This window comes from Conger conger, chromosome 11 (assembly GCF_963514075.1).
Source record: "Conger conger chromosome 11, fConCon1.1, whole genome shotgun sequence".
Lineage (NCBI taxonomy): Eukaryota > Metazoa > Chordata > Actinopteri > Anguilliformes > Congridae > Conger > Conger conger.
In genome coordinates this window covers 2,077,501-2,090,174 of record NC_083770.1, presented here as the reverse complement: position 1 = coordinate 2,090,174, position 12,674 = coordinate 2,077,501, and the positions used below count along the sequence as shown (strand labels likewise).

The 12,674-nt window shown below is 40.1% G+C and overlaps 1 protein-coding gene across 1 annotated transcript in view; it reads right to left on the bottom strand.

The window, feature by feature from the left end:
• Nucleotides 1–4,522: 4,522 nt before the first annotated feature.
• Nucleotides 4,523–12,674, bottom strand: part of LOC133140468 (involucrin-like) — a 36,303-nt gene continuing 28,151 nt past the window's right edge. Inside the window, exons 3-4 of the mRNA XM_061260452.1 lie at nucleotides 5,528–6,340; nucleotides 4,523–4,620 (exon numbers count right to left, since the gene is read on the bottom strand). Of these exons, the coding sequence (XP_061116436.1) occupies nucleotides 4,523–4,620; nucleotides 5,528–6,340 (911 nt within the window). The remainder of the gene's footprint in view (nucleotides 4,621–5,527; nucleotides 6,341–12,674) is intronic.

Genomic DNA, 12,674 nt, shown 5'->3' with positions numbered 1-12,674 from the left:
TGTTTCCCGGTCTCTCCTGTCAGGGTTTTGTCGAGAAGCGAAGTGTACGTTATGGTCTTATATTGGTATTTTCGATGCGCTATCAGCCTGACGCACATGCCCCTGTCAGCCAGGTCCCGCTGTGGCTGTCTCTCTGATCTGTAGGGCCTGGGGTGTGTGGTGTGGGGGGGGAGCGGGGTCTGAGGGCACATCTCTATTTAGAGAAGGGCTCTGAGGTGAGTGAGGACAAGGACACAGTGCCTCCCCGCCTCTCCTGGCAGGCCCCCCCGACCCCCGCGGCCCTGGGCCCAACCGCGCGGGTGTTATCAGCGCTGGGCAGAAATAGAGCCGTGACTCACCCCCGGCCAGGCTACGTGCGGCCGTCCCGAGGCGCCCCTGCGGCCCTCACCACAGAGCGCCACACTCTGACGTGTTCCATAGAACCGCCTTAAAGACCAGCTGAAACCAAAACACCACTTTTCCCCCCATTTAGTCAGTTCTTCATAAGTATACGAGCAAGTCGTAAAGTATATATTCCATTTTCAAAACCAGATTTTATGAAATTTGACGTCATCTTGTACCAGCGTGCGTGTATTTAGATTAAATATCCTCGACCCAAGCAAGTTCGAGCCAGGAACACAAAAGTTTTCCCATCTATCATAGCAGTTGTCTGCAGTGGCAGGTATTGTGAGCCCAAACTCCTACTGATAAATATGTGCAAGGAACCACTGTGTAGTATAGCGCTGGTGTTGTATTAAATCATTTTTCACAAAATGGATTTATTATCATGTTTACATTTTCATTAAATATGATATTGACTGTCTAGGTATTACTAATCAATTATTAAAGAAATAGCTCAAGTTCCATCAAACTCCCACCGACTCCCAACAAAGTACTTCCTATGAGGTATGATGTATAATACTGTACTTTGCCCTTAGAGACATTAACTCTTGGCACAACATTTTCCTCCATGGTGGCACTAGACTTTTTACAAAGTGGTTGATGGGGAACAAAATTCCTAGCTAGTCACACTTTTGATTGTACTCAGTTAATTTTCTTAGCTTGCTATCTTAGTAAGACTAAAATTTGTACCACTGTATTTTTTGTCATGAGGTCATCAGTTTGTCAATGCTAGCAAGTACAACAAAATTCCTGCTATAGCTGACTGTCAAACTAATTTCATAATTTCAGCTCACTAAAAAACATATTTATATAGGCTAATACCCTTTGCATTTTATTAAGATGGTATGTTCCTTTTGAGGAAATAATGAGGTTGTTGCTCATCTATAATTACCTAAGATAACTTGTTCTAGCTAGGCTCACACAGTGCCTTGCTATATCTCACTACAGAATAATGCCGTGGCTGTCTAGTTAAAGATGTCCTCAAACTTTGCTTCTGATGTATTCTGTTTATTTTATTTTCTAGTGATCATTGCAAAAGTACAATTAAGTTAAATGCTGCTCAGTGGATTTTTTTTTTGTTTTTTGCACCATTCTCCGGAAACTCTTGAGTCTGTAGTGTTTGAAAATGACAGGAGATCAGGAGTTTCTGGGATACTCAAACCACCCTATCTGGCACCAACAATCATTCCACAGTCAAAGTCACTTTTCTTCCCCATTCTGACATTTAGTCTGAACCTCTTAGATTTTATGCATTCAGTTGCTGCCACACGATTGGCTGATTAAATTTTTGCATTAAAAAGCCAGGTCTGCCTAACTGAGTGCATGTGTACTGACACATATCAACAGCATAACCACGGTCAAAAAGCTCTAATGGACGACACACAGCTTGTAAGACATAAAGTCATTATACCATAGTCATGAGCAACCTGCCAAGAAAAGTATTATCAATATATTCAATTAAACAGCGTCAAAACATACACCTACAAACATTATGGTCATAACACTTCTGATTAAGCGTGTAACATCTGTTTCACGGGGAAAGTAAGCACAGCGGATTTTGTTCAAAATCCCAGAGGCATTGAGGGGGGTGGGAGGAGGGCTCTTGGGTTTCTGCAGTAATATATTCATCGGGAGAGATGATATTTGCTTCAGGCATCAAATCTGTTCATGAAGCCCAAACATTATGGGTCTTATTAACGGTGCTAAAATATTTAACATACAGACTAAACATTTTTAATGAGCTTTCTGGGGGGACAGGAATAGTCTCAAAGTGGTTTTTCTGCCTTAATTCCACAGATAATTATTTAATCGCACTATTTCAAAGTGGAACTGAACACAGGCAAACTGTGTACTTTCTGTGTTGTGAATTAATTTGTACTGAGCGAGGGAAAACATATTGTTTAGCTGTGTTAAATATTTCAATTAATAATCTCTATATTTGATTAATTTCAGGAGTTATATGCATACTCAGGTTTAATAACGATAACCATGAAAAATGTATGAGCCAATATTGTAACTAATTTGATTAAATATAAGTTCAGAAAATAAATCAACATAATAAATTCCAAATTATAATATAGTATACGTATATTATCATATTCAAAAATACAATGTGGTGTTAAATGCATATTTTCTTAAGCATAATTTAATAAAAAGACTAAATGAATACATATTGAATCACATTAAAACCTGTAAAAGTTTAAACAATCTCTGAGCTTTTAATGTGCCTTTACTCGTTTCCCGAGAAAACGGAGAAATATGTGATGAATTAGCAATGTAAAATGTCCAGTGCCAATTCAAATCTAACAGTTTATATGAGCCCACTCTGGCCATAGTGGACTCACATAAACTTTGTACGAGTTGATTTGACACTGAACATTTTACTGTTTAGCAGGAAAAGTGTGCAGTAGACCATTTAACACAAAGGGCTGGAGCACTCAGTAGCTTCCTATTAGCAGGACGAGCCTAAACCTCATACAACATTATCATATATCGTCGTGATAATGTTCCTATATCGTCGTGATAATGTTAGTGTTCATCACAACGATGGTATGTTGGAGGATGTTAATCACATCCACTCGACTTTGCCTTTACTAATGACCCCAACCCCCCCTCATTGCTAACAAGCTTCTCCCACCTGGACAGTATCAACCCTCAGTGGTGCCCCAAAGGTCAAAGGTCACTCCCAGATTAGATAAGAAGAGTTTGCAAAGCTTAAGGGATACAAAGGGGTGTTCTGTTGGAGTAGAAGTTATGTAGCATTCTTTAGAGAGAAGTTACAACATAAGATTAAAGAGTTCCAGCACAATGAATAATTATTTACGCAATACTAATAAAAGCTGCACACTTAATGCTACCCAGAACCTCTGAGGGATGAACTGTTATACAAATGGGAAGTAGGCCTTTAATTGTTCCCTTTTTTCCCCATCAACCAGGAAGTCGTTATGTTGCTGTGCTTGACTATATGAGAAGGGAGAAGGGAAAGGGATACTTGACATATACTTTGCAAAATGTGGTTAAATATATGTGGTCAGTTAATATTATTGATATTATAAACATAATAGTCATTATAGAATGCATTTTATAAACAGCATATTACAAATGGCAAGCTGATTGAACTGAATATGTATTTTCAGTTTATAATGAGGTTTTAATAAAGGCATACAATGCAGGATTTTCACCTTAGACAATTTTATAAAAACAAACATGCTCAGTCATTACTATGATACATGGGCAACCTGTTTCTGTGGTAACTTCTGCCCAATACCTTTCTTGTCTACTTGTATTTGTTATTCTAAAAACTGCTCAAGCCCCTTCTGGGCATAGCCTTTTTATTTCTGTGTTGTGCAAGAGGAGACGGTCGGCTACTACAGAGTTAATGCAAGATGTCTGAGTACACAGAACCTTAGCTGGGATAATTACACAGCTAACTAGCATACTATGCTACATACAAAATATATTGCAACATGTGACATTACTGTAACTCACAAACAAACAACAAGTCTTTTTATTTAAAAAAACTGCACAAATGAGTAGCAATAAACTAGCTCAAAAAGTATAATTACAGTATATAAAACTGGAAAAATAGGATAGCTGTAAGTTAGAATGCAGTAAAAGTGTATTCCACAAAATGAGCAACTGTGCATAGTCTAAACTAAAGGTGAAAGGTAGGCAATAAAACCATCTGCCCAGACATTCACATAGATTTTAAATATTGTTGCTTAAAGGGCACGTGCTTAAATCTTGAACGGAAACACCTTGCAGCTTCAGTCTTTAGTCTTAAGACTTTTGAGCAGTCGCCTAAAGTCACGGTATGAACAGATAAATTAACTTTGAAACCAGTATGGCTTAATAAGTTCCGTGAATAAGTGTCAAAACCCATAAAAAAAATTCTGGGTAATCAGCAAATACACATCAGCACTGCTTGCATGTACATTTTGTTATTGAATTGATGAGTTTGTGCCATGGGAACTAAGTGGGCTAAGTTGTAGTTCTATGGTAAGGGGACCGCACAGGAATTAAGTTGATACACTTCCAACTTCAATGTCTCAAATTGATGAAATATGAGTTTCTGCTCTGTACTGTATGATGTGTTGTAATTTGTTTATGGAGAGAACCCCTTTGCATCCTCTTCCTCCTTCTAGGGCCGAAGAGCCTGTTTTTCGCCGGGTGGGAGGGGCAGGGCCATGCCATCAATCATCGGGAACATCTCTGCCTTGGGAGCCATTTCCAGGTCACCTGTGGAGCAGCGGAGCCTGTGAGCAACACGCCCAGCCTGAGACAACACAGCACATACAGCACAGAGATCACTCCTCTCCCGGCACGATCCTTTCCCCAAACCTGGGCATCCAGGCTCATTCTTTCCTCTGGCAGTGCTGCTTTTAAAGCTGAAATTCAATTTAGTCAAAAAAAAAACGTCGGCGGTTCAATTCCGACCGTCCGACATTTGTCGCATGTCTTCCCCTCTCTCTCGCTCCCATTCTTCCTGTCTCTCTATACTATATACTGTCCAATAAAGCTGAAAAAGGCCTAAAAAATATCCATCCATCCATTATCTGAACCCGCTTATCCTGAACAGGGTCGCAGGGGGCTGGAGCCTATCCCAGCATACATTGGGCGAAAAGCGGGAATACACCCTGGACAGGTCACCAGTCCATCGCAGGGCACACACACCATTCACTCACACACTCACACACTCACACACACACTCATACCTACGGGCAATTTAGACTCTCCAATCAGCCTAACATGCATGTCTTTGGACTGTGGGAGGAAACCGGAGTACCCGGAGGAAACCCACGCAGACACGGGGAGAACATGCAAACTCCACACAGAGAGGCCCCGGCCGACGAGGATTCGAACCCAGGACCTCCTTGCTGTGAGGCGGCAGTGCTACCAACTGCACCATCCATGCCGCCCTAAAAAAATAACTTTAAAAAAAAAAAGATTTTTTTCCATCTGCTTCCTGGAAATTGAGATTTTACGAGATTTGACGTCATCGCGTATATGGCGTGTATTTTGATCAAATGTTTGTCAATTTTCGGCTCTAATAAAAAAATTATTTTTATGCAGTGGCACATATTCCTCTCCCAGAGCCTCTCCACCCCGAAAGAGCTGTTTCACTCACATATCTGTCATATCACACTGCTCTGTCTCTGTTTCAGCTGCTCTTTATCACACTGCTCTTTATCACACTGCTCTTTATCACACTGCTCTTTATGCTGCTCTTTATCACACTGCTCTATATCACACTGCTCTATATCACACTGCTCTTTATCACACTGCTCTTTATCACACTGCTCTTTATGCTGCTCTTTATCACACTGCTCTATATCACACTGCTCTATATCACACTGCTCTTTATCACACTGCTCTTTATGCTGCTCTTTATCACACTGCTCTATATCACACTGCTCTTTATGCTGCTCTTTATCACACTGCTCTTTATCACACTGCTCTTTATGCTGCTCTTTATCACACTGCTCTTTAAGCTGCTCTTTATCACACTGCTCTTTATCACACTGCTCTTTATGCTGCTCTTTATCACACTGCTCTTTATCACACTGCTCTTTATGCTGCTCTTTATCACACTGCTCTTTATGCTGCTCTTTATCACACTGCTCTTTATCACACTGCTCTTTATGCTGCTCTTTATCACACTGCTCTTTATGCTGCTCTTTATCACACTGCTCTTTATGCTGCTCTTTATCACACTGCTCTTTATGCTGCTCTTTATCACACTGCTCTTTATGCTGCTCTTTATCACACTGCTCTTTATCACACTGCTCTTTATGCTGCTCTTTATCACACTGCTCTTTATGCTGCTCTTTATCACACTGCTCTTTATGCTGCTCTATATCACACTGCTCTTTATGCTGCTCTTTATCACACTGCTCTTTATGCTGCTCTTTATCACACTGCTCTTTATCATGCTGCTCTCTCTCCTGTCTCAGCTGCTCTTTACATAGAAAACAGAATTCGGATTTCAGCAAAGGTCAAAATGAAATTAGTCTTTGTAGCCAGGAATACTGCTTACAAAATTGGTTACTTTTATCACTAACCATAATTTTCAGATTTATAATTATTTGGAAAATGTACTTACAGGAACTAGTCTGGGGCCATTTGGCCTATCTTTACTGAATTTATCTATAAATAAGCTGTGGAGAGTTTTTAATTATCATTAAAAAAATGAGTACAATGAAAATAGTTCCAAGGCACTGACATGATTATTAATAAGCCTGTATTCCATGGGCTGGAACATAAGTGCTGGCACCAATGTGTTGCGGGTAAACAGCCTTCATCACCCTGAGTGCCTGGGAACTTTTTTCTTTTTATTCGTTTCTAGTACCTCTGCTTCAAATGAGCACCAGTGGCTATATACTTTCATACCCTTGAAGCACACTTGAAGAGTACTTTTTCTAAGTATTAAAAAAAGATTGACTTTTCAAAACAATATGGCCACCACATGCCAGTAAGATTTTGTGGCCATGGCCAATTTCACTAAAATAGCTATAACTTGTGATCACATTGTCCAATGCACAAAGGCTGTTAATGTATGTGAATTGTATGTAGCCGGGTATTTATAATATATTATAAGGTATTTACACTCACTGAGCACAATAAGTCTAATAAATACCTAATAAAGTGCTCAATGAGTATATCAGCGAAGATAGTAAAGCCTGGATACAAAAGAAGACTGAAATATACACCATATATAGATGAGACCATTGTGTGTTCTTCACAGTAGATTTGTAAATTATACCATGCAATGATGGTACAAAAGTTCATTCCAAACGGAATTTAATTGAATGACATTGTTCTCTAAAATCTCTTTTTTTGTGATTTTTGACTGCAGATCTATTTTATGTAAATAGGAGAAAGGAGCTTTATGGACCTGGTCAGATATCATGTATCTGTGGTCTGAGAGGTAGGCCCTAGACCACCGTGGAGGAATCACTCAGTGGCTGCTGATTCAAGCCAGACCTGAACCTTAACCTGTGACCTGTGACCCTAAGGCCCTACCAATCCCAGTGGCTCAAAACCCTCCGGCTAAGAAAATGCTAAATGGAGGAAATGAGGCCCACATTAGTGAAATATTCTGTACACAGAAAATCTCTTTGCATATGGTTCATTACGAACCGCTACACATTTCATAATGTCTGTAAATAAATGCGCTGTGTGAACAGAATTGTATGCTGTCCATTGGCAGGGTGCGCTGCAGTTTGCTTTGCACTTCAGAACGGCATGTTCTGTGAAAACCTTTTCGGCTTCTGGTCTGACCACGGCGTTGTGAATACAGCTCGATGAATGTTTCAACAAACAAAGCCTTTTAAGGGCTCTGAAATCTGCCGGTAGAATGCCAGATTAGTATGGTAATTGAGACGGGCATTGATTGCGCGAAGATAAATAATGACTGACGTAGCACAACCTATTGTGGAAAAAGACTGTGAGACTGTTTTGACATGCCCTCTGTCCAGAGTACGTATTAGTTCAGCTGAGTCAGGTTGTGAAGTGTGAAGTTCTGAGCATCATCTTAGATTCTGCTGGTGTCCTCTTTTCTCCTCACAGCATACCAATGCTGCAAAGACCCACATGCCTACTGACACAGAAAGAAAGAGTGTAGAGAGAGAGAGAGAGAGAGAGAGAGAGAGAGAGAGAGAGAGGGAGAGAGAGCTTCTTCTATTGTTACAGTACAATGAAAACTAAATGTCATTGGTTTTGTCTGGTTTTGCCTGGGTTTGCTTGTGTATGTATGTTTGTGTACGTGCGTATATAGGTGTGCGTATATGTCTGTATGTACAGTACTGTGCAGAAGTCTTAGGCACCCTAGACTTTATTATATATATGTTTATTTTTGTATGTGTGTTAGTATAAAAGAACACATTTGACATTTACAAATATTCTACATGTAATTCTACATGTAATTTCACGGAGACATTTTTGTATTTCATTTTAAAAAGTAACATATTACTGTAAGCAATTGACTGTCTGAGATCAGAAGCAAGGAGCCAAGCAAGGTCTGCAAAAAAACTGTGGCAAGTTCTCCAACATGCCTTGAACAGCCAAGTGGGAAGTGATGTAGTTTTAACGCTGAAGGGTGGTCACAAAAAATATTGATTTGATTCAGTTTGTACCTATTCTGTCAAATGATTAAAATCTAATGTAAAATGTATAGTATGTTTATTTAGGACCTTTCATTGAATTATTTTTGAAAGAATCTTATCTGTACAGAATGTTATACAGGTGCCTCAGACTTTTGCACAGTACTGTAGTTCTGCATTTTGGGGTTTCTGTTTCTGTTTCTTTCCTCCATTTTCCTATTGGTGGGGGGGTTGTTATTGTGAATGTATCTCAATGCTTTTGCAACACAAGTTCACTTGTCATGCACATTAAGCACATTTCAATCTTTAATCCCGAATCTTAGATAAACATGCAGAGATGGGCCAATAGATACACCGGTACATACACACAGAATATAATGACAGAGACAGAAACACACATGAACTTATACACACACCCTCTGTCTCTCACACACACATGCCCACGCGTTTATACATTTTTCTGGATACACATGCAAAATATCCTCCTCTATGTAGCCTGCCATTTTAACAAAAATGGATCTAGTTTTCTTTGTCGACCCTGCCATTAATATGACAGAAAGTTTATTGTTCCTGAACACTCCTCTCCGCAGTAGAATCGTGGAATACCCCAGCCTCACACCCCAGCCTCACACCCCAGCCTCACACCCCAGCCTCACACCGCTGGTCACTGCGGCTCCTCACCCTGCCAATGTGAGCAGTGCTGTGTGCTCTTTGGTCAGAGAAAGGAGCTCTTCCCTCAACACACTGTCTATCCAACATGGCTGTAGCATTTGTGGAACATGTCTCCCGGGACCGTAACCTTGAATAAAGGCCTGGAGCACCTCACAGGACAAGGAGATGAAAGGGCGCAGTACAGAGCCACAGTAAGTTTCATGACTTTGCTGTCTCTGCTGGGAATGGCAGAATATTAGAATAGCCTTGTGGAGATTGCAGAATGGACACTGTTGGTTCCTGCTCTTTCTCTCTCTCTCTCTCTCTCTCTCTCTCTCTCTCTCTCTCGCTCTCTCTCTTTCTCTCTCTTTCTCTATTTAAATTCAATACAATGTGCTTTAGGAAATGTGTGGCAGGACACACACAGGTACATATTTACAGGTAATAGTAAAACATGAACAATTAAGTGAACACTTATAATGATAATAATAAAATAATAAACAAAAGAATAATAATAGATTCATAGATGAATCTCTCTTTCTCTCTTTCTCCCTCTCCCTCTCTCTCTCTTTCTCTCTCCCCCTCTCTCTCACTCTCTCTCTCTCTCTCTTTCTCTCTCCCCCCCTCTCTCTCTCTCTCTCTCTCTCTCTCTCTCTCTCTCTCTCTCTTTCTGTCTAACTCTAGGCTCGAGACAGTATTCCCTCCTGGAACAGAAAGCATTAGTCACGTCTGGATGGGGTATTGTATTGAGGGGGAGTGTGCGTATGGTCTTGCATGTGTGTGTGTATGTGTGTGTGTTTGGGGGTTAACTGCCAGCCCAAAGATAGATGCAGCAGGGGCTTTGGGTGTTAGAAACCCCCTTTCCCACATCTGGGCAGCACCAGCTGAGGGGGTCACCCTGTTCCCCTTGAATTAGTGTGTCAAGGACGGGGTGCAGGGTATACTAGGGTTCAAATTAATCATGCTCCTGTACAGATTCTCTCCCCTCCAGAATTACTCATCCCAAAAAAAAACAGTTTTAAGGCAGTTCCACATAAAGATATTCTGTACACTGGCCAGATGTTCCAATCACATACAGAATAGATAGGAGAGGGCAGACAACTGCCAGATATTTGTGTAATAAAGTTCTATACAGCTACATAAAAGAGATATAAGCTTCCATAACCATCATGAAAGGTTGGTAGTTTCATTTAGTTTCATCAAAGGAGAAACATGATGGTTGAATGTGACACTTTCCAGTTGTCTTTAGGCAAAAATAAATAATGTGCACACTTTTTTTATTACAGTTTTTTACAATCGTTTTCACACTTGTCTCAATACCATGTCCTCTTTTTCAAAACTCTTCACACAGTGTGCTTTTGAAACACACACCTGAGCACATCAGTTAACCTTTGGTGCAAAATGCACTTCAACCACCAAAACACTTAATATTTCACCCAAAAGGGACTTAAAAGTGCTGCCTTAACTATAGCATATGCTTTCTCCCATAAGACTACTTTGTCACTCAATGTTCAATGAACTACAAAACACAAACAACTTGGAGCATTGCTAAATACATATATTATGTGTTTCCCTTTCCTCTATTTTTGCATCCACAAATATTTCAAGCCAAGTAGCTAAAGAAACTTTTGATCTGTTGGTTTGCCTCTCACAATCAATGTCATGACTGAGTGTGGTAAATTTGCAGTAAACTGTAAATTAATGAATGTTTTACTATATTGGAAACCCAGAGTAACAATTTTTACTGTGTAATGTAAAACAATATATGATAAAGAAACAAATCACAAAAGCAACAGTATTCTTCAGGGGGTTTACAGTATTTTGTTGTTTGTTCTCACAGTGCAATATACTGTAATTCAGAAAAGAAAAATACAATACAATTACACAGGTAACCGCTGGGTCCTGTAGTGAGTCAAAGACAAATGTGCACTCATACATCTGCTTTTTCTGGAGACTTCTCAAATCACAGTACTGCTGTAATATACACATCAATTGAACTCCTTCAGTCGGAATGCTGTAAATACTGTATAGTACCTGTTGGTTTGCCTGAAAATCCTCACTATTGAAGCCACTGTGGATCTAGGCAAGTTTGGTTGAACCCTCAACCTGATTCCCTCAGGGACAAACCATGATTTACCACATGATCAATGACTGTGGCTCTGATTTCATCAGACACAACCGTTCTTGCTCTTCCACGATGTCTTCTTCCTCTGCCTCTGGCTGCATCCATTTTCCCCACCAAGGCTAAAGAATGCAAATGCCAATCCAAAGGTGGCCCCTTTTGTATATGTGGTAACGGGGCACAAACAACAAACACCTGGGTAGGTTGTTCACTGAAATGACAGCCAGGTGTTTCAACAGTACATATACAGCAGTAATAGTGGAAAAATCTCTTCAGTGACAACTACATCTATATTTACCCTATATACATGCACATTTCAATGCAAGTATGATCACTTTTGTATAGATGGTAACAAGGCTGCAAACAAAAAAAAATGAATAAACTGAATAAACTTTCTGCTCAAATCAGAATGATCTGTCTTACGTATTTCAAGCATATAGTTTCATTTTTCTGCCAAAATGCAGCATATTTCCTTCCACAATGATCAGAATTTTATTGGGTTTTGAACTGAAAGTTAACTGTTTTGAACAGACTATCTAAATGTCTGCAAAAGTTGCTGTATTTGTACAAACATTTGCTGGTAGTGAACACTGACTGAGAGAGGTATTCATGAATTTTGGAAGAAGTGGTGATTGAATGCCTTTAGTATGAAAGCAATACAAAAATATAGTCTAATGATATGGTGATTGTGTTAAGTGTTTTGAAGTGGACATGGTATTGAGACAAGTGTGAAAACGATTGTAAAAAACTGTAATCAGTCATTTAAATGTATTTGAAAACGTTTTTTTCTCAGCCTAAATTTCCCACTATAAAAGCTAACCCGACTGTCATGAGAACTGTCATTAGCTCTGACGTGCCCCCACTTTCCTGTAGGCCAGCGGTGCAAACTGTGGGTCCTGAGTTACAGGGGAGGGATAACGTGGTTATCCTGCTGTGACGTACTACTCAGAACATTCTCAACCGATTGAAAATAGGTACTTGAAGTGCTTACTTCTCCAAAACTAAAGAACAGACATATTTAATCCTTTCATCGTGTTTCTTCAATGCCCTCTTGTGCAAATTGCATATAAAAACCTAGAAAGTGCGACCAACCACCAACCACCATTACTCCTTTAAGATCCAGGAGCAGCCTTCTCCAGAACAGTCTGGTGGATACAGTATACCGCCTGTCAGAATCTCAGAGAAAAAGAGCCTACTGTATCAGCAGGCCACCCGATAGAAACTTCCAGAAACCACTTATGTGCTGCATCAGCTTTACTGCATATCCGCTCTCCCCCGCATCTCTGCTCTGTGGGTGTGTGTGTGTGAGTGAGTGTGTGTGTGAGTGGGTGTGTGTGTGTGTGTGTGTGTGTGTGTATGTGTGTGTGTGAGTGTGTGTGTATGTGTGTGTGTGTGTGTGTGTGTGTGTGTGTGAGTGT